The sequence below is a fragment of the Montipora foliosa genome, chromosome 10 (assembly GCF_036669935.1).
Source record: "Montipora foliosa isolate CH-2021 chromosome 10, ASM3666993v2, whole genome shotgun sequence".
In the NCBI taxonomy this organism is placed as follows: Eukaryota; Metazoa; Cnidaria; class Anthozoa; order Scleractinia; family Acroporidae; genus Montipora; species Montipora foliosa.
The window spans coordinates 26,183,268-26,205,112 of NC_090878.1; the positions used below are offsets into that span (position 1 = coordinate 26,183,268).

Below are 21,845 nucleotides of genomic sequence, written 5' to 3' on the forward strand. Positions count from 1 at the left end.
GTTGGGCAGAATTTTTTAATATTTGTTCAAGAAAAGGGGCTATAGAGTTGGTCAGAAAAGGCATTACGAGTAGTGATCATGAAGAAACAGACACGTACAAAGTTTTACAATAGCAAAGAACTTTAAAATATTCAAACGACTGTAATGGGGAGGGGGGGGGGGGGGAGGGTGGTGATATTAATAACGTATGACAGTGACTGCTTAAAATGAAAAACTACATCACAGACTAAACGAAAATATCCCCATTTTAATTCGTATATCCGTTACTCTTACAAAAACGCCGTTTAATATAAGATTCGTTCATTACGGAAAACGTTTTCCTGATATTCTTTGATATAGCAGCCAGAGAAAATTAAGTCTAAATTACTCGCAAAGTGGATACAATTAAACTAAATAAATGATATTAATTTTAAAAAAAATCCTTTAATACTTCAAAAGAGTAATCTTAGCTTTCATGTATTAATGTGTTTAGTTTTTCATTGGCACGATCCTCTCTAGTTTTCATTAACTTGTGACAATTCAAATAAAGGTACTGTTTAAATTCAGACTCTCTGCTCTGAAGATAAAATCCGTGAGATCAATATGTTCCCAATTTGCCAGGGAAAGAACTCACTTTAATGTCTGTGAAAAACAATGAAGGATTACCCGTGCGAAGTTAGACACTACTAAAACCGTTTTACGTACATATCGAATGCCGTTTTCCGTATGTTGACGTTCCGAGTATAAACTATTTCAAACTGTACCTAAAATTCTACTTGCCGACTATAATTCTTCTTGCCTTCTTTAGCGCAAACAAAAGTGGGTCTCAAATATATGTCGCAAAGTGACCATTTACTTGACCAATTATAGCGGACAATGCGGAAGAAATGAAAAAATTAACTCAAAGCGACGCAAAATTATGTAGAGGCAGCCAAGCAAGAAAAAACACATGGAAGTTACCATTGCTTTTTATATTAACGTGACATTTTGTGCAATTGAAAATAATGTAAGTACAAAACTAAGCAACGGTGAACAATTGGAGCGGATTTTCATTTCACTGTCGTAAAACCAAAACGCACTATTTATCACTTTCATTGTCTTAACAGGCCACTGCGAAGAATTAACCTACCAAATTTAAAGAAATTACATTAACTTGCCATAAAGTCGCACGCGCAAACAAATACAGCCAATTTTTAAAGCTAATCATAGCTTGGCAATCACCACTGCAACACACAATTGACCCCGCTCTTTTTACGACACTCAGAAGACAACCATTCTATTCACTATACGCAATCTGGGAAGCTGCGTTCTTCAACAACGTACTGGCTAGTAATAAATAGTGAATGGCGAAAAGGCCCTCACAAGGGCGTTTTAAACCTGATACGTCTGATTCATTTTGCATCTCATATAGTTATCCTTATTCGTATTTTGTCGAATCGTAAATAACTCTGCGCTTACTTTTCTGAAAGACTACAGTTTCTATTTAAGCTAAATTCTATTTTCTCGTGGTTGTTTACACCTTGGAAAAAAAAAAGAACCATGTCAACGCGAAACCCTCCTTAGAGAAAGTCAACTAAAACTATTGTTTCAATTTACTCTTAAAACTCACTAGCACCGTAAACGATAATAAATAAAATGTAACAATTTTTTGATTTGTGCAAAAAGCTTGCAACAAAGTTAAGTGTTGGAGCGCAAAAAAGCTTGCCACAAGGTTAAGTGTTGGAGCGCATATCGTATAATCATCGCAATGAATGTTGGGAAAAAACTCACAATAAAACAAATTTTTTCTCGTCACTTAATCATATTTAATTATGCATGTTTCGCCTAGTTGTTATATAGTCCTAACGGTTTTTCAAATATTTTGTAACTGACAATGATGTTTGTAACATCGAAACATGTCTTCGAAATTAAAAAATGTCGTAACTTTCTTAAAGAAAACAAATTTTGGAATACAAATAATGAAGTTCCCACGGATACCAGGTGTGGCGTGCGTTTGTGAACCTAACAATAGGGAGCTAAAGAAACATGTTTTTTTTAGCCACGTCCGTTGACTGGAATAAAATGGTTTCGTTTACATCTGCTGCAAATGTCTTGCCGTCCGTGAAGACAAGTCACGGACTTGAAAACCAAAAGCTTGCCATACGTGGTAACTCACGGCGAACATGAAATTGAGTATCTGTAGCCGTATCTGTAACTTTTTCCCGTAAAATTCTCCCCTTTGCACGAGTCTGTTTTCTCAGACGAGGTATATTTTTAGACCTAGAAAGTGTATTTTTGTCAGGAATAAAATGTACAACTTGACAACAAATTGTTAGCTGTGTACGATGAGAGTTTGTTTACATGTGCCACGGTTCTTTGACTGAGTCGAAAGGCTTCAAGTAAACCACGAGCTTTGGCCTTACACATTCATTTGCTAATTTTCTTTAGGGTTAAACCACCCTAGAGATTCACAGAGTTCGGAGAAAAGTTCCTGCTGTAGTTGCTATACGTATTTTCCTTCAGTAAAATAAGTATTTCTTCCCCTGATATAACTTTTTCTCTAAGCACTGTTAAAAGAAATAAACTATTTCAAGGAAGCTTGCTTAGCGAGAATCGTGAATATCAGCTTAAATTTTACACGAGAAATTAACATAAGGGACTCATTTGTTCTTTCTTGGGTTCTGACTGGCGTTCCTCTTTACCAGTGGTTTGTCGTAAACCCAGTTCTCCCCAACTTCATGGAACAACTAAAGAAACAAGAACAAATAAGCAAAAGTTTCACCCTGTAAGAGACTCAATCACGCTGTACACCATTTGACTCAGAAGATGTGACACTGCTGTTATCTCGGATCGCCCTTTCTTTTGGCAATACTCGACACTTTGGATGACACTGGCTGTCCTTATAATATTTTCGTGCGTCCATTCAAGTATTTTTAAGGATTAAAAAACATCCCTTCCCATCCCCCCTCCCCCCCCCCCCCAAAAAAAAAAGCAAAAAAAAAAAAAAAAAAAAAGAAGGAAAAACAGTGAGGAGAGTTGGATGGGTACTGCACAGTAGCTCTTACCCTAACTGGCCTTGTAAGGTCTGATAAGTAAAACGAAAACTGAACCGCCGACAATACGAAGATCGCAAAACAGCGGAAGGGTACTTAAGTTCAAATCACATATTATTAAATCCCTGATTTACGTTCGCTTCGCTTTGCAGACAGGGTCAACACAATTCTAGTCACAATCTTTGTGACCCCGCAGATCAAACCACAACAGCGGAAGTCCGTGCCCTCTCTCGTCGCAAATTGTGCCGGAGGGTTCTGTTACGCCCCACGTGAACTTGGAGTGTAACACGGGGACTTGTAACCCTTATCTGAGAAAACTTGAAAGTCTAACCGTTTACAAAGGAAGCACTTCCTCGTCAGCAAGGTAATCCGCACGGTATTCCAGTTGACCGAGTCGGAAAATACCATAATACTCTTTGTTTCTCCCCCCAAATGTTTCCTGTTTCTCTTGGGACTTACAATGATCCCAAGAGAAAACAAAAACAATGCTTATTCAAAATTTGGGGGACAAACAAAGAGTATTAGGGTATTGTCCGTTTCGGTAGATACTCAGCCAATAGCCCTTTTCACGGTTAGTTTTTATCATTTGCATTACAATGTAATCTAAAGTAGATGCGAGGCAATTTCGGGTTAAAACTACAAAATAGCCCGAAATTGCCTCACATACATGCTATATTATATTGTACTACAAATGAGAAAAACTAACCGTGAAAAGGGCTATTAAGCCAACCGGTCGGCGGTCTGCTGTTAGAACAGCCTGAACTCACCTTGGTTTCCCAGGTAACTCCCTTCTCCTTTCTCTCTCTGGCTTCCGCTCGCTGACGTTCTTCTAACTAAAGAGACAAGAAGATCTTTTAGAACTTGTAACCGCGCTTTAAAAATCTATCTGTTTTCTTACCACTATAGTCGCAATGTAGTGCACATTCCAAAACAGTCCTTGTTGATTCACTGATGACTATAGACACAAAATCACCTGATCAACCTGTAGCACAACAACTGACAACGACTGCACACGATCTTATTGATTGCAGCATCACTTATAGCCGTTGTGAAAACTCCGATTGCACCATCAGTCGTATAGTCGTTGTGAAATCTCCGATGACGCAATGGTCTTAATCTGGACCTTTCTTCGGATATGTATGGTTATGAGTAAAAGTAAAGTCTAAAGTCTCCGCTTACGAGCCAGAAGGCTCATCAGGCCGGCGCTTATCTCCGGTTTCTGTAGCATGAACCATACGACAATAACACTATTAACAGCTTACAGCTTTCTTTCTTAAAAATTACGATTAAATTTAATTGGTTTTTTACATGAGTAAGACGCTAGCAAAGTAGTCACACGAGTGACATAATTCAAGAATTACGTTATCCACGGCTATCTTTAGCACGGTGGTTATTTCCCTACCAATGAAAGTTGCAACGTCGACACATTCCATGAATGACGTAATGCTTTTTATGTATTCAATACTCGCTTCTAATCAAGCGCTTCAATAACACAAAAAGGTAATATATTTTGTACCAAATAAAGAGTGGAATATTGATAAAAGTTTAAGTACATTAACGTTTTAACAGCTTTTGGTGAATAAACATCATAAGTTGCGTGATTCGATGACCCACTGACTATATGAATGAAGGGGGTAGTTTCTAAAGAAACTGTGGTGCTGCGTCGGTGGGGAAGTAGTATACAAAAATTTTGGCTTTATCAACAGAGTTGATAATGTAAATTGGCCACCGTACAGAGATTCTAAAAGCTGACGTTTCGAGCGTTAGCCCTTGGATTCGCTCTGACGAAGGGCTAACGCTCGAAACGTCAGCTTTTAGAATTTCTGTACGGTGGCCAACTTACATTATCAACTCCGTTGATAAAACACTGACTATATGGCCGAGTGGAAGTTTGCTTCAGCTCACCGACAAAACGAAAAAAAAAAAATAAACAACGTGCAGAGCAAGAACCGCGCTCGGCCCATGCCGCGCGGTTAAAAAACCTTTAATTTGCCACTTCTTTTTTCTTTTTTTGTTCTTTCCGCCCTTCCACACTCACGTCAACGATCATGTAACATTCCCTGCAGCCCCCATTCCTAGGGTAATCTTAACCACTACAATTTTCTCAAATTTGATTGGTGCATCAACTGCTTTATTTTTCACTAACTATTGTGTAAGGTTGTAAGCGGACACTGTCATAGGACAGTTGGCTGTAGTCGGACAGTTACATCAGCCAATCATGTTAAGTGCACTCAGCTTAATACACCAATCACAAAATTTATCACAATAACCATAGCAACAACCACTTACCCTACCAAACTGGGGATTTTCAAAAATGGACAAATTTGTAACATTAGACAGTGAAAAAGGAATGCATTTGTTTTCTCGGAAATTCTGATTATGATTGATTGGTAACAGGACTTCCTGTCGTCCAATTCAGTCCGCAATCATACTCGCGATTAAACAAATCGAACTCCCGCTACTCGGTCGTCCGAATTGTTAATCACTAGTATGATTACAGATCGAATTGGACTCCACGCATTCCTCTTACCATTAATAATTAAGTGCAGTGCACACATATCAAACGTGGAATGCAACAGGGGGTTTTAGTCGTGTTTAGGTCGAATTCATTTGAGTCTACAGTAGAAAGCGATAAAAACAAATATGTATCAGAGATGGATTTTTGAAAAGATGGCGACCCAGTGACGAACCAGTGTTTATAAGATCAGCTAGATATATGTACAACAGTATGTGTATGTAGTATATGGTGTACATACGTTTATGGATATTACTTCACGCCTAACAGTAACTTTAAATATTAACTTTTATGTATCAAACACAGAACGCAGAAACTCTAATTGCAGGATACAGGAGAGAACATCCACGTCCTCGAAAACCCTGAAACGTTACGCTATGAAGTAACTTGCCACCTTCATATAGGTACAGCCTACTGATCGTCAAATCGAAGTATAGGAATAACTTAATAAAAGATTTAAGCAAAATTTGTCATTTAAGTACCTTGTGTTTAAATGCCGTTGCAGATTCGACGTCGTCCTCTTTTAAGCTTTCTGTGACATTTTCCCACAGTCTGCAAATTGGAAGAAAATGACAACAAGGGGGAATTACTTTTGAATTTCCAAGGAAACCACGAGTGTGGGGAATTTTCTTTCAATTTCGATTTTGCAAGGCTTTGAAGGAGAAGGTTTTCACTCGAATCCAGATCTTCCTTTTTCCCTGTCCCTAGAGATATAAACCGAGGTGCAACATGGCCGCCCAAAAATCCCTGAGAGGGAGGGGTAGCAAAGTGTTCACATTACCGCTAGAACAAACCAACCCACCCATCCACGCTAAATTTCTTTTACTCTAGAGAACCGACCCTTAACCTAAAATTTAACTCACCGTCGTGACTCATTTTCTTCTTGTTTGGAAATCTTTTTCACTGTCTTCATTACCGCAGGCATTGTGAGTGTGTCAATAAAAAGCTCAGGTTCCTAAAAGAATGGAAAATGATATACCTTACTGATTGAATTCAGTAATCCAGCGTTATGGCGGTTTGATGGTATTTACCCCACATGTCAGTGTCACCGTTTATCTGGCAGCTTCTGCAAGTACCGGAGAAGAAATTACGTAAAACAAAAGACAGAAAACAAAACAACTCCAAATAAAGATTAATCCCAAGGAACCAAAAACACAATGCTTTCCGGTACCTGCAGAAAGAGCCGTTCATTTTTAAACGCTCGAAATTGTTTTGCATCAAAAGAAAATGATAGGTAATCAAGTTCTTAAAGTGCGAACGCACACAATTTATATTTTTTCTGGTTTTGTTTTAGGTAAAAGTATTACAAAAATATAAACCAGGACTTTGAAACTTTTGCACATTTAAGGAGTCAGGTCAACCAAGAGGCCCTGTGACGTCACTTAATGAATGGATCAATTTGTTTTACGTCACCTGCTGTGTAACTCACAATAATTTGCACAAAATCCCGCAATGAATGCAGAAAGAGACATTTACCTCTTTGTCTGCGAATTTGGCAAACATCTGCCCGTTCCACTCTCCTACGACAGTTAAAAATGACTTTCTGTCGTCTGGGGACCTACACGTGAACACCAAGTAAAAAACAGCCATATTTCAAGCACCAGGGGCCGGTTCCTGAAAGGTGTAATAACTCTATTCCAGGGATAAATCTGCCGGAATAAGGCACATTTATCCCTGGAATAGAGTTGTTACACCTTTCAGGAACCGGACCCAGGTTTATAAGAATTAAGAATTTTCGCTCTGGGCTACCGGACGCCACAAAGTTCTGAGCAGCTTTTCTTCGAATGTCCATTGCTTTGGTTCAGTTGCACATTGCATTACGATCACTGTCATTGGCCAAAACGTTCCGCACAATTTTGTTTACCAATCAGAAACTGGCCCCAAAACCAATTTTGATTTGCTTCCACATGCTTTTCCGCGGCCGTTAACGTCGGCAGCATAAAATTTGTATAGGAACTCGTATGAACTAGCTTGTGCATTTCGTGATTTATTTATTAGCACGAGTGATATTTTGAAATGGCTCGTGCAATTTTGAGAACATTCAAAACATGACGAGTGATCATAAATCACGAAATGCACAAGCAAGTTCATACGGTTTTTCATTTATTATACACTTAACAAGAAGCATTATTTCTGTAGAGCACTCTATAACCAATCTATGCATTCGTCATTGACCAATCAGAAACGCGATAATCGCTTGAGTATATAATAAGATTGCATGGTTTATTTCAATGTTCAACTCATCCGTGATTAGATGGGGGTAACAAATTTGACGATGCCTGGTTACGCGCTTGCACTGCTTTCACTCTGCAGTTAGGAAAGAAAGCGAGTCAACTGTAAAAACACTCACACTATCTCGCAGGAAATCCGATGCTTCTTCCCACCGTAAAAGGGCTGAAAATAAACAAAAAGTAGAAAATAAAGATACCCACGTTACGATGCACCTTAATGCTAACGTTTTGGGACAAAAAAACGTTTTCGCACCCGACAATGGAACTGTATAGTTGCTTGATATCCAGTCTTTGCACAAGTGATGTTTGTTTTACCACCAATTTCTACCCAAGGAACTGTCAAAATAGACCTGCAACAGTGAAATTTCAAAGAGGAAAATCACCAGTTTCGCAAATTTGCAAAGAGCAAAACTGTTGGGAGACAAATCTGGAAGTTGGTGCAGACAATCGAGTTCCACATCTGTGCAACTTGTCTCGCCAGATGATGCTCGTCTCAAGAAATTGCAAAAAAAGTTTTTTCTTTGTAATATCGATTTTGCCAGTTGCAAATTGTCTCATAAAAGCTAAGTTCTGTGAACCGACATTACATGATGTAACACCGGATTTATGATTTCCTGTAATATCCCTTAAGAAGAATTGAGTGATTACCTGCCGTAACCATTTGGGAATGTCAAAACATAATCCTCGTCATACGGTAATACAGACACACAACCTGCAACATAAAATGATGGTTAAATAAAATTGAGGGAGATATCCGTTATTTAAGATGGGTTAATGGAGGAGGCATAGTTTTTAACTGCTTAACCCACTGACACGTCAAATGCCCCCAGTTGACGAGTAAAATCGCCTGGCATTAGTCTTTTTGACTGCTAAATGAAGGGGACATAGTTCTTGCCTGCTTTATAACACGCAGCCGTTGCTCGTTCCGTTTCGGGGAGTCCGTTCATTTTAACACCCAAGTCTACGGCACGATTTGGATTGACATGGTGGCTCTGTGCAATTGCCTCCGCGAATTGCGGTGGTGTGTGGCAACCTCGTCACCAGGGTCCTCTAACTTGCTCAACCACGACGTCGACAAGAACGAGAATATCGGAAAACAATGGCTTTAATAAAAAAAGCGAAAAAGGCCCGGCGAGTGGGCTTTATATTTTGGTGTCCTCCACTTAACATCGCCGAAGTGTCCAAATTTAAGTACTAAGGAAGTCAGCGTAATACTGCAAGAACGCCATCCGTGCCACTAATTTCTGGACATGGTTTGTATGCATTTTACATGTGGAACAAGTCACAATCGTAGAAAATCACCACAATAATGCGAATACTCGATCGAGTGGATGTAGTCCTTTGCATAAAGTTCCTTATATGCTGACACAAACCGATACAAATTACCCATAATCGGGCATATATGATTCTGCAATCGTGGACAAAACTCGTTAAGAAAACTGTACAAAAACCGACAAAAAGCACTTGTTCACTATTTCTCCCTTGTGAATTGCACAGCAGTTACTTCTCCTCCCCCCTCCATGTATCCAACGTTGATTTGGAAAGTGTTGAATTCCTGGAAACTGTTCGCGAGCCCAGAAAACAACATTAAGACGAGGGAGGGGCGTCAAATTGTTTGCTTACAACTGAAAGCGCTAATTGGTAATCTGGTAATCTAAAGATTTTGTCCACGATTGTGGGGATGAGATCCCCCTCTGAACACCGAATGGATCTTGTTTTTGGTGGTTTCAAAATTCAACTTCAACAAGTGTATTAACTATAAAAAAGCCAGTGGTTTAAATCCTTCCTTTGAGATTTTGCATATTAATTTTTATTCGAATTGTTCTTCGTGCAAAATGAGACCAGTAAACCTCGCTCTAAAGCAACATTTCTTTTGCATACTTTCCCATGCAAATGAGGCTGGTTGGTCATATTAGCGTAAGGACAAAGGAATAATTTGTTGGCCGTCATTTACGAATACGATGAATACGATCTACACGTGGCCCTAAAAGCTCGAAGCTTTCAGTGCTACTGTTTAAAAAACATAGGTTCTTAACTTTTACTAATTTACAATTTTAGGAAGAAAAAAGTAAAGATTTCGGAAATGTGAATACTGAGGACATATTCGTTTACCTTGGCCAATGTTCTCTACTCCAACAGAGAGCCCTAGAAACTTTGACTTGGTCCAAATATGAGCATTGAAAGAAATCTTTTTAGTGAAGCTTTCGGCATAAAATGCGGAAACTACGAAAGGAAACAAAATAATTCAGGTCAATCATCGTATGGCAATTAACGGGAAATACAATCATCTGGACGTAGGCTTACGTGACAACAGAAGTTGAGTGTCTCAATTGAGGGCTGGGAGATTCGGCAAAGGATGGGGAAGGGGAAGACGGTTAGCGGAAGCTCAAAATGACAGACATCGCGAGTTTGCGGGTAGTAATCTGTCAAATGGACGTTAGCCACGAGTGTTTGCACGAAACTGCTTTTGGAACACCAAAACGAACATGGAGGAAGCAATGCAGAAGTAGAGAAGAAAAGCTGGATGTCGTCTTGGGATGAAGACCGGGTTGCAGTGGCCGATAGGGAGACGTGGCGATGGATTGTGGAGGACCTATGTGCCACCTGGTGCGCAAAAGCGAGGTGTAGGTGTAAGCCAGCTGCTTTTATGTTCCCAGAAACCAGAGCGGCGGGGATCCATAAATTGTCAATGTAATGCAAATCGGTGTGGCTTGTTACCCGACGGGAACAGTTTTCTTCCCAGTTTTTAACTTACGTACAGAGTTAGGGGGTAAGGATTAAATACATTCAGAGCAAGGTTACAGATATTTAAGCCTTGGCACGAAGCAGCCTCTATACTTAAGAGATAGTGTGCCCAAGAAAAACTGTACTTAACAATTTGTACACACTTGGTGGATGATGTGATACTTGTTCAGCAATAAAAGTAACGTCGTCTTCAGACGCCCAGGGTACCGGACCATCCTTTTGACATTTCTGAAAAGGACAAAATGTTTGTTATTTTTTAACCTTTCATTCTTACGTCTTATCATGACCTAGGAAATTTCCGACCAAGTGCAGACAAGTCATTACTTTTAAGTACGTTATTATCCAGATTGTTGACGTTTCGAAATAGAAGGAAAACAGGCTACAGATAGCGTATTCTTTATCCTCCGTCACTTTTCTGGTCTGGCCGAGTTCTCGTTAAAAAGCCACTAAATGCACACAAAAACAACTGTCTATTCTATTCCAAGGAACTGCTTACCAACCACTATCGAAGGGACTTCCAGTTTTTTTCTCTCTTAAAGGTGTTTCAAGAGAAACAAAGAAGACAACCCATGACTAGTTTTGTAAGAAGGAACTCAACATCGACGAGGTCCTTGTCGACGAAGACATGGTGTGAATCTTAAAGTTGCGTTTTTCGGACTTCTTCGCGATTGCTCCAAAGTTATCAACCTCTACAAGTTACCCTATCTACGCGCGAACGTAATTGGTGGAAACGGTTTTCAAAATAAGAGGAAAAAAAGTCCAAATTTGCCATTGTTTGCTCACATGTACCTAAAACGAACAGCGCCAGTGTTTTGCTTATGAGATGCTACTGTTTTGGTGGATTTCTCCTCGCAGTCACCGTCTCCGTCGTAGGTATCAAGTTCCTTCAATGGGTGTTTACATTACACACATGAATAGACCATATTCGTATTCTCGGTATTTGACTGAAACTAGCTTGCAATGGAGGCTAATGCGGGGGAATATATTAGAAAGTATTTGCATTTGAAAAGATTCCCCCGCATTAGCCTCCATTGCAAGCTAGTTTCAGTCCAATACCGAGAATACGAATATGGTCTATTCCCTGTTTCCCTCTAGAGAATCCGTATTTGTTTACATCCTACCACTAGAAAAAGTCATACCGGCGCGCATCTTACCGGTTTAAGTTCACACCGGTTGCTGCACCGGGGAGAGAATTTCATTCCGGTTGGAAATCTAGCAATAGTACCGAGTAAACGAGGAACGACCACTTTTTTCGTATGAAGTGGGGCTCCTGATGGACTGGAACGGGTTACGCATGCGTAATGTTTGCCTTTAATTTTACTCCTTTCTACATGTATATGTAAACATATGAAAGCTTTCAGTCACCACGTAAATGTGTTACGAAATTAAGAGGTTATCCTGGCCACAGTTGTTGAAAGGCCAGATAACTTTATGCGGTGGATATGTTGCTAGCTAACAGTTTCAGTCTGTGCAATGATTTCAATATTTCCCCCTGTACATGTAACCATTAATATGAACACTCAAGGCACGTCAAAGGAAGGCTGTCTCCGAAAACCTTGGACAATGTTTAACGTGAATTATATTTTACATTCTGGATAGCCTGAGTGACCAATCTACTGGATAGAGTTGTACAGCCTTGACACAACTGTGGCCTGGTATGGAATTCGCGCTGATAAGAAGTTTCTCTTGTAAACACAAAACACCCTCTTAGACTCACGCCTTTTTACTGGGTTGCCAAGATGGCAATCCCAGTCGGAAAATGGGTAATATTTCTCTGTTTTTTGGTGTTGTGTACAACACTGAAACCAAATGGAAAATTCTCTGGTAACTTATGGGTTCAACAAAGACAGAGAAGAAATCGAACACCTTACGTGGATCTGTGATCTCTGTTGTCTGGCTATTTTTATATATTTGTACTCAACTCTTCACAGTCTTCCGGTAACAATTGGAAATTTGCACTAATTCTTGTTAACCTTCAATGGCATCGAAAGTCATTGTACCGCGAATGGCGTTTTAGTGCATCTTTAAACAAAATATACCCTCCTGGAGCTCAAGAATGGAATGTCAATTGATGAACAAGACAGGCGGTAGAAAATAAATATCTGAAATCTTCAGATATTGGATATTGGATATCAAGTGAGCTTTGTTTCTAATATTTTACTAACTTGGTATTATATACAAGACTGAAATCAAAATGGCAATTTTTTTATGCATTTAACAAACATTGAAGGAATCACAGAGTTTACTGAAGTCACATCTAAATTGTCTGGCAATTTACATTTATTTTGTACTCAGCTCTGCAAAGGTAAAAAAAAAATTGGAAATGTGACAGTGAAGAATTATTTGAATGAAAGCTTGTTGTCTCTTTTTGCTTCATTATTTACGGTCAAGGGTCTTTCGAAAAGGGTTTGATGTGAACTGTCAGAAATTTGTTTCATTGCATATGCTTTGTGACACGGATTGTGTGTCTTGTTTGCACGCACGCAATTGAAATATAGGAAGGGTTTTTTGCCTCTAATAGCAAATACGTTGTTTGTTTCAATAAGTTTTTCGCTGGAAAAGGCTTTTGTGAGATTTCCAGCATATGTGAATTTTATTATGATATGTAATTTTCGAGCTTAACAAATTTGCATACGTGGGTTAAAATGTGATACGGGAGGATTTTTGTGGTAGTGCACTGTAAGCACTGCGTGCATAAGTCACGAAAATAAACAGGTCTGTTGGAAGCATGCTTGAGTTTCAACAAATTGACAAAAATCAGCAAAAAATTGTGACCCTGATGAATTATAAAGTAGCTGCTATATTTCCAAAACGATGGAATTACCTGGTGATAAATAACCCGTCTTGGAGAGTAAATTTTTGACTTGGCAGAGACAATAGTCAACTTCAAGAGTTGGGCGATTGTGATCTTTGTGTTGAATTCCCACATTTCTTGTAAAACGTTATAACCTTTGAAAGAAAAAGAAAACTAACAAAAACAAAAACCCGGTATCTTGCCATCATTTGACACAGCGCCCACTGAATTCGATGTCACTTTCGATTTTGCGATTTACTTGTGCAGCCAAGTACAATAACCAAACTGAACGTAGCAAAAATCTCCCAAAATGTTTTTTGCTGATGGTAACTTTTTATATTCACGGTTAATAATTAATGTTTTTTTCATGTCATAAATGTTGTTGCTGTGATGGCAAAATATTTTATTCTTGATTGATCGTCCTGAAAACTTCCTTCTGCTCTTCCTAAAAACTGTGTACACTGTATCAATATTTATTTCCTTTTGCATCAAAATTTTTTTTTTCATAAAGCAAGCTAACAAAATCTGTTGTACCTTGCTTAGTTCGCATTTTTGAGCGTTAAAATAGAGTTTTCGGTCCTATGCTTCTGTTACAAAGAAGTCTACTTTTAGGTCACCCATCCAGGTACTAACTCCGCCGGATGGGGGATTAACTTCAGTGAACTTTTGTATTACAAAGCTGTCAACGCTCAAAGTGCATGCTTAAACTTGTGGTGAAAAGAAGTTGTGAGGGAACGTGAAAATGATCAACATGTCAGCCTAGATGCCAATCTTTCTCGATTCCCTTATTTTCATCAATCTTTCTGGTTTAGTACTTTCCTAGTAATCACGGGGGCTATTTACCTAAGACTTCTACTATGGCACTACAATGATATACAATACCAAAACAATATCGTGTACTATTAGAGCTACATATGATGCAAAGACAACTTGAATCTCCTGGAAGACAAAACGCAGCTCAGTTGACAATAATGGAATAAAGCGCTGTGTTACTGCACTACCACAGGTACGCAACGCGTGCCTACTTTTTCTAAAGATGACAGGACTTTTTTCTTTCTGACAAATGATTAATATACTGGTAGCCAGGTATTTAACCTCGGAAAAATATCTGTTTCGTCGTATGAACGAGTGCGCCAAAGGGCCTCTGCTGACACGACTTCTGGGTGACCCCTTAGATGGGCTTAATGATCCCCGACTTGTTAAAATTGACTGGCACGCTGCAGTTCAATACCACCCAATTCAGTCCCTTCTGTTTTTGAGTAACACGTACCACAAGCAACCCAGTGTGCGCTCATGGAGCGTCTAGTTATGAATGAACTACATTAATTGAAATACCATATGCAAAGGGACCACTTTGGAAACTCCTAGATACGAACAAGTTACTTCAGGAGTGACCAATGTGCGATGTGGAGTGTGTAATTAATGTTAACAAAATGAAGACTGGAAATAAAAAGCAATATGAACCAGTGTTCTTGGTTGCACACACAATGACACACAATGTTCGGTCACTGATCCCTTAAATTGCTTTCCATTTTCAGATAGTTATTACATTGACAGCGTGTCATAGCGACTTTGAATCTTAAGTGTGTGCAAATTTGGCCGCATGTTTATTGAGCATCCAGTCTTCATTTTTCAAAGCATGAACAGAAGCACAGTGCTATTTCTTACGTCTGTTCTTGTAGCTTCACACTCCGGCAACACCCAAAAACAGCGAAAGGTTTCTCCTAAAATAGGATTGTAAGGTTTCTTTGCCACAGAGCCCTAAAAATACAAACAGGCAAGGAACAGACTAGCCAAGATAATTAATAAGGATAAAGGGGTTTAGTTCCTAAAGAAAGTGGGGTGCTATGTCAGAGGGGACATGAAGAAAAAAAAGAAAGAAAGGAATAGGTTAATTAACCAGCTGAGTTGATATGATAAAGTGACGAAGTCGCTCTGACTAAGGGATAACGCTCCAAACGTCAGCTTTCGAATTCTTTAGGGTGGTCATTTTACCATATCAAAGACAAAACAGATTTTTGCTTTCCCAGGTTTCTTACCGAAAGTTCACTGGTATACACCTTATTCCAAAATGGCCGCCATTTTAGTATTCCTTTCCTTGATTGCAAATTGGCCATTTTGGGCTAGTTCAAGATTAAATATTCTTTTAAATCTTATGTTTGAAAGCGAGACCAAAGAGCAAATATGCAGGGAAACAAAAGAATACTAAAATGGCAGTCATTTTGGAATAAAGTGTATGTAGTGTGGTGAAACTGATATATAGATCTAGCCAAGCCTAAAAGTGGAGCTCCCTGGTTATTTATTCTTACTGCCTGTAGGGTTAATGAAAATAACAGGTTTCGAATTGTCCGCGTTTTGATGCTTCCGGTTGCTGCTTTAACAATTAATTCATTTTCTTTGCTTTTTTCTAATAAAAATTCATTGCCTAACTACAATCTTGGACAAAACTTTTGGGAAAAATTCTAGCTTAAGCATCATTTGGCACGCACTCACAAAATATATTGGTCCTTTCCCCCTTACCAATGTTAATAATGTGATGCAAAATACTGTGCAAGCCTTTGGTCGCTTTTTAAAACAACATTGGAATGGGGGGAGGGGGGAAAGTAGGAAGAATTTACTCTTTATCGCACAGACAAATGAGCGTCACATTTTCTCTACGAGTTTTGTCCAAGATTGTAAATATACCAAAATGAGAAAAATTTACAGCAGATTCATTGGCCCAAATAATTCTTTGTACCAAATTTTACAGCATTACATGCTGCTTAATTTGAGCTATTGTCGTTTCCAATTATGAAACGAAAGCCAATTTTTTGGGACTTAACAATGGCGAAAAGTGCTTAATCAGCAAGTAGCAAGTGACCAGCATGTTTTTTATCGGCATTATACAGCCATAAAAAAACGACATATATTGCTTTCTTAGCACGCAATAAGGAAATTTTTAATGCAAAAGATCAAAAGTGCAACGTTTTGAAATCGTCCGTTTATTGAATTAAAAAACGCCTTTTGAGGAAAGAGAGAAACACCCCAGAGGACGTCCAAGTAAGCTGAGTATTCGGCAACAAGGAGTTATCATGCGAAGTTTAAATGCATATGCATCTATGACAGGGTGTATTGACGCGATTGTATTTAAGAAATCAAGGAGCATACCAAATACCAACTGTAAATCATACGTGTTGTGTCCTTGAGAGAAAAAGAGAACTTTTTCAAGTTGGTCACGCAGACATACTTGCGTTACATTGAATGCATGTAACACAATTTAAACAATAAATAACATAATTGTCTCCATTTTTGGTGGAATCACCTTCATTATTTGCAATTTCACAACAGAATGAACCCAAAACGCTGATTTAAGGCAGTTGGTGCAATTAACAGAAGAAAATGTAGTCATTTCAACGGTTAACAACGAATAACGCGCAAGTCTTGGACAAACAATGACCATCTATTGTTTCCATTGCGTCTTCCCTGTTAACCGTTGAAACTCTCTGTTAATCGACGAAAGAACGAACTTCAAACAATATCCGCTCCAACACTTAAAAAACGTTTAGATGCTTTAAATAAACTTCTGAAAACACAAGCTAGTGAGATTTCCCCCTAATTTTACGAGAACTCATTGCGATTTCGTGTTTATAACATAAAGGCAAAACTTTCTTGTCACTGTCGAGACAAAACGAAAGCCAGTTGGGCAAACGGATTAAAAAAGCACTTGTTCCCTCGCATTTTAGAGCAAAACAAACACACAAATCAACTTTTTCTTTATGTCCAAAACAGTACAGATAATTGTTATTTAATTCCACTTGACAATAAAAAATCGATTTTCATTCCTGAAGAAAGGAAGCAACGATTAAACCACAGTTCAAAAATACGCATCCAATTTAAATAACACTTTCGTAAAAATAACAAACGGTTTAGTGCCCAAGGAAAGAATTTGTGCAGTTAATGTAACATCTTCCACCAAGTGTGAGCTATCATGCATAAAAGTTATCGTCGATTGATCGCAAATAATCAGAAATGTTGCAAGATGTTGCGTTGAAATGTTGCGAGCGTTTGGCCAGGCCTTTATTTACGCCAGACGATTTTACTCGTCAATGGGGATCCCCTGGGAATCAATGAGTCAAAGCTCACCGAGGTGAGCTGGTTTTTTTTTTACAAGTTGACCGCTGACCAGGTACTGGTTTCCGATTGGATTGCAGGCTCAACCCAGGTTAACTCACTTTAACATAAGCGAGGCTTTGTGCGCTTCTGTGGCTTGACGCGGCTACACGGCCATACTACTTCAACTATAGTTCTTACACAGTCAACGCTTTTCGTGTTCACGTGGAAAACGGTTTGGAAGATGTTTTCTTTCTGCATTTTTCGCTGGTTTCAATCCACTTTGACATATGATATCTGTGGTCCACACTGGCGGCTACGCAGTTATTCAAATCAAGCGTCGGAGGGATATAAACTCAAAGCTGAGTGTTTATTTTTAATTTGCCTATTATTGCAATTTTTGGTGTTTCTTTAGAAGCTCTGATAAGGTTGCATGATGCCTGGAGGACCTATGACTAGAAGAGAAATGAAAGGAGAGCCAAAGAGAACGACAACGACAAAACAGAATACCAATAGTAGCTCATACTTAGTGGAAAAAGTTACTCCACAAATTCTTTCCTTTGGCACTAAACCGTTTGTTATTTTAAAAAAGTGGTTTAATCGGCATCTAATTTTAGCGTGATTCCTTTTCGCTTGCTATTGACAGTTGACTCTGAAATGGCTTTTTTCCTTTTCTATTTGCTCGCTGAGGGTGTACTTGTCTTCTTTTAAAACTCATGCGGTTCAAGAAAAATTCATTGCCAAACTGGTGAATTCCAAACTAAATTTCACTCGAAAAACTGATATCGTACTCATGGCCGCATTTAATAAACAAACGAACCTTTCGTCCGGCATGGAATGCTGAGAGATACCATCTAACAACTGCTACCATACGATCCTTTGGATTCGAATAATTCACAACACTGCAAACAGAGCAGATACAAATGTCATTTACTTGAGTGATGAGAGTCCATATGACACAATTGCTTAAATTGTCCACAAAGTGCGAGGATCATTTCTCTCTTTCACTAGAGTGCGTGCCAAAGTATATCCTCATGTCATAGGACTCGTTTGAAAGTTTCTTTACCCCGTCATTCTTTTTCTTGCTGTAGCTTGCCTGCTGTCAGAGCAATGACAAGGAATGGAGGGAGGAAGAAGGAGAGGCTACTGAAATCAACACCCTTCAGTCAGTCACGGAAGCACTGTTGCAATGAAAGCCCAAGTGTACTATTGCAATTAAAACCATACAAATTAAACTTAAAACTTACTCAACAAAAAGATCGGGATGTGCGAAGAAATCAGCGTACATTTCTAACAAGGAACGTCTTTCGAGGATAAAAGTTGGTAGAACAACCTACAGAAAATGCAAAACACTCAAAAGGTACCTACCATCGTGTGGTTCTGAGGCCGGCATTATTTTTAATAAAGTTGGTACCCAATGTACCTAAAAAGAAAGAGTTAGCTCCGCATTCGTGAGCATCTGAGAGGGGACAGGACTTCTCACATTTTCTAACATTTGCAACTCTCTGAGGAATGTCGAAGACTCTGTTCCGAGAACTGCCTCTCCATTTTAGATACGGCACCTACTCGTTTCCAGTTATTTCTCAAAGAGGAAGCTCATATCCGTTGGGAAAATCCCAGTCTAAATTGGCAGCTAAAACGTGCAGAGCTTACTCTAGATATCTTTTTAGCTACATTGATGTTTTCAATGTTAGTTTTATGCAAGTTTTGGTAATGTTGTTGTAATTTCCTGCCATTAAGCACTTTAGTTGTTTTTCTTTTGATACACTGTTTGCATGCGCATTATTTCATTGTTTGCACTTAGTATTGTTGTAATGTTGGAAATTTAAAATTCTAACGGCAGTGCATTAACGAAAGTTAATTCTAACATTGACATAAATTCAAATTCGCACTGTAACGAACACTAATAACTGAAGATGATCGGTTACCGATAAATCACTTCAAGTCCCTATCACCTCAACACACTTTTCCACTTTAATCGTCCCAAATATATTGTGCTGTTTTGAGTACCGGGTTGACGTCACAAGTTACTTTGCAACCCTGTTTTCAAAGTACTCTAGCAAAGCAAAGCAGTCTGAGGCGTCAACCCTGTATTAAACCCACTCCTCTTTCTTGCGAGGTCGCAGATCAAATTACAACCGAAGCGAACCAAAGAATTTGTGTTATACATGTACAGAGAATTTTTGAGTGGAAAAGGTCTTTTTGCGGTGATAGAAACTATCAAAGTGAGTCCAAGCACGGAGTCCTTCTGATGAAGATAATAGTTTTCTTTTCATATCAAATGTCAAATTTCGAAGTTTCAAAGCATCAGTGCACAGCGATTATCTGGTTTATCAAGTATAAATTTTAGAGATAGCTCATTACGTAATGCACTTTCAATATTCAGTACTTTACTCTTGGCCGACTGATTACAAAAAGATAGTCTTGTGCTAATGAGGAAATAAATGCAAACAAGGATTCCTCTTTAGTCCATTCTTTAGACTTGCTCCAAGTCGCCCTCTCGAAACCCTTCGATTAAGACATCAAAATTGAAGTGAGGTCGCAAAGCTACCGAACGAGCGACCAGCCGTCACTTAGCGGGAAAAAAAAATTAAAGGACTTTGAGAAAGACTATCCATTCTTTTGCGCTTGTTCAACCAACAGAGCATACGTAACTTGCAACCTGAGACCACTAACATAATTTTGCACCACGACTTAACGCCTTTGTCGACTTCAAAGTGAATAGACGAGTTCACGCTCTTGAGTGCATTATGGGAAATCAGGGCAAGATGGAGAGAAATTCAAAGGTTTGTGTGGAAGTTCAAAGCGATGATAAGTATTCATGATGTGCAATTTTTCGAAAAAAGAAGATATGCACTCAAAGGTGCGGCAGAATAAAGTTGGAGAGAATAGCTATTGTAGAAATTATTTTATTAAACAAAGTTCCTGCAATACATTTCCTGTAATTCCAAAGGCACAAAATTACAGGGAATGTACACAAATGCATGGAGACAAAAAAGCAATAATTAGGAATTCCAAAGAATAGGTACCAACTCTACTTCATCTCAGTTGTGAACTTGAACTTATTTGTTTGTTTTTAAATCAAATTGTTTCTTGTCGCACAACTTACAGTCAATTTACTACACTGATCAAAATATAAGAACCATATCAAAATTTTACTTTGTGTCTTACCATGATTATTTATAACCAAGCCAGGTTTTATCAAAAATTGACTTACCTTTGTCAAGTCCATTCCAAGTCGCACTTGTGACAATAAATGGGTTATGAGACTGCTGTGTTTATTGATATCATCAACTAACGCAAAAGAAAGCATAATAATTATCAACTGCTGCGACAGATCGTGGTAATTTGAATGTACGATGACCTAATAAAATGTAACTTACGATCTCCGCCTGTAGTATCCTCATCTTCAATTTCAAACTCATCTGTGAATCAATTTAGCAACTATTTAACACCACTAGTTTAAAGTAAGTTACCACTCTCGCGTGAGACATGATTCGCATGGCGGAGCTCATTGCGCGCGACATTGAACAATTTGCAAGATCAGTGGCTTGACGCTCCCGCATGATCTGCATTTCCACACAAAGTTATAACAGATATAAATATTACCACACGTTTCAATATAAAATTATGCAAAAAAATAAAAGAAAGCTGGAAAAAAACAGCAAGTGGTGCAGAGAACTTAGAAAGTCAAGACTTTCACAAAGAGGTCCAATGATGATTTGCATATTGATTGACATACAACTAAGGTTGAAAGATAACTGCTTGTTTAATAGTAATAAATCACTAACCCGCATCCAACCATTTCTTACACGCTGATAGAGGGTTACTCTTTGGAGGTGAGCTGTGAATAAAAGAAGAGTTTGACTGTACAAGAAATCAGTAAACTTACGATTGGACTATGAATACAGCTTTGAGTATAGCCCACTTTTCAGTTCTAGGCACATGTAATAGACGTGGACGCTGAAATTTTACTTGGTGCACCTGTTGCCTAATGAAACCTCCTAGTTTACCCGCAGCCCAATCTATCATCTACATGTCATAAATGCCAGCCACATTGGTGGAAGGCGAGTGCTCTCACCACTGCGCTAGCCCTACGCTCTACCACTGAGCCATGGGAGACTTGGAAATTGGACAATAAAATAAGGTTCAAGTGACAATTCTCCCGCTGTAACCCTATGACTGAAATTATCCACGTGGTGCAGGATCCTCAAGTCACCATTGAAAACAAATCTTCTCAAAAGCGTACTAATACACTGCATGCTGCTCCAACTTAGTGTATAACCCTAACTACAACCCTTTTTATATATTTTCGTCCATGCATTTAAAGCTCATAATATAGAACAAACTCAGAATTAGCCAGCTCCTAGATGGTTCCATAGCTGAGCTGTTAGAACAGTGTGCAGTGCTACTGCACCACCATGGGTCTCTGTGCAGTTCAGGCCTCAATTTTTTTTCCA

The 21,845-nt window shown here is 38.8% G+C and overlaps 1 protein-coding gene across 1 annotated transcript in view; it reads right to left on the reverse strand.

The window, feature by feature from the left end:
- Positions 1–227: 227 nt before the first annotated feature.
- Positions 228–21,845, reverse strand: part of LOC137974280 (oxysterol-binding protein-related protein 9-like) — a 146,953-nt gene continuing 125,335 nt past the window's right edge. The window contains exons 10-25 of the mRNA XM_068821151.1: positions 21,177–21,229; positions 20,769–20,810; positions 20,603–20,679; positions 18,633–18,718; positions 18,206–18,287; positions 14,965–15,057; positions 10,646–10,730; positions 9,870–9,980; positions 8,406–8,469; positions 8,011–8,107; positions 7,877–7,920; positions 7,003–7,084; positions 6,390–6,481; positions 6,009–6,078; positions 3,779–3,844; positions 228–2,705 (exon numbers count right to left, since the gene is read on the reverse strand). Coding sequence (XP_068677252.1) covers positions 2,619–2,705; positions 3,779–3,844; positions 6,009–6,078; positions 6,390–6,481; positions 7,003–7,084; positions 7,877–7,920; positions 8,011–8,107; positions 8,406–8,469; positions 9,870–9,980; positions 10,646–10,730; positions 14,965–15,057; positions 18,206–18,287; positions 18,633–18,718; positions 20,603–20,679; positions 20,769–20,810; positions 21,177–21,229 — 1,231 coding nt within the window. The 3' untranslated portion in view covers positions 228–2,618. The remainder of the gene's footprint in view (positions 2,706–3,778; positions 3,845–6,008; positions 6,079–6,389; positions 6,482–7,002; positions 7,085–7,876; positions 7,921–8,010; positions 8,108–8,405; positions 8,470–9,869; positions 9,981–10,645; positions 10,731–14,964; positions 15,058–18,205; positions 18,288–18,632; positions 18,719–20,602; positions 20,680–20,768; positions 20,811–21,176; positions 21,230–21,845) is intronic.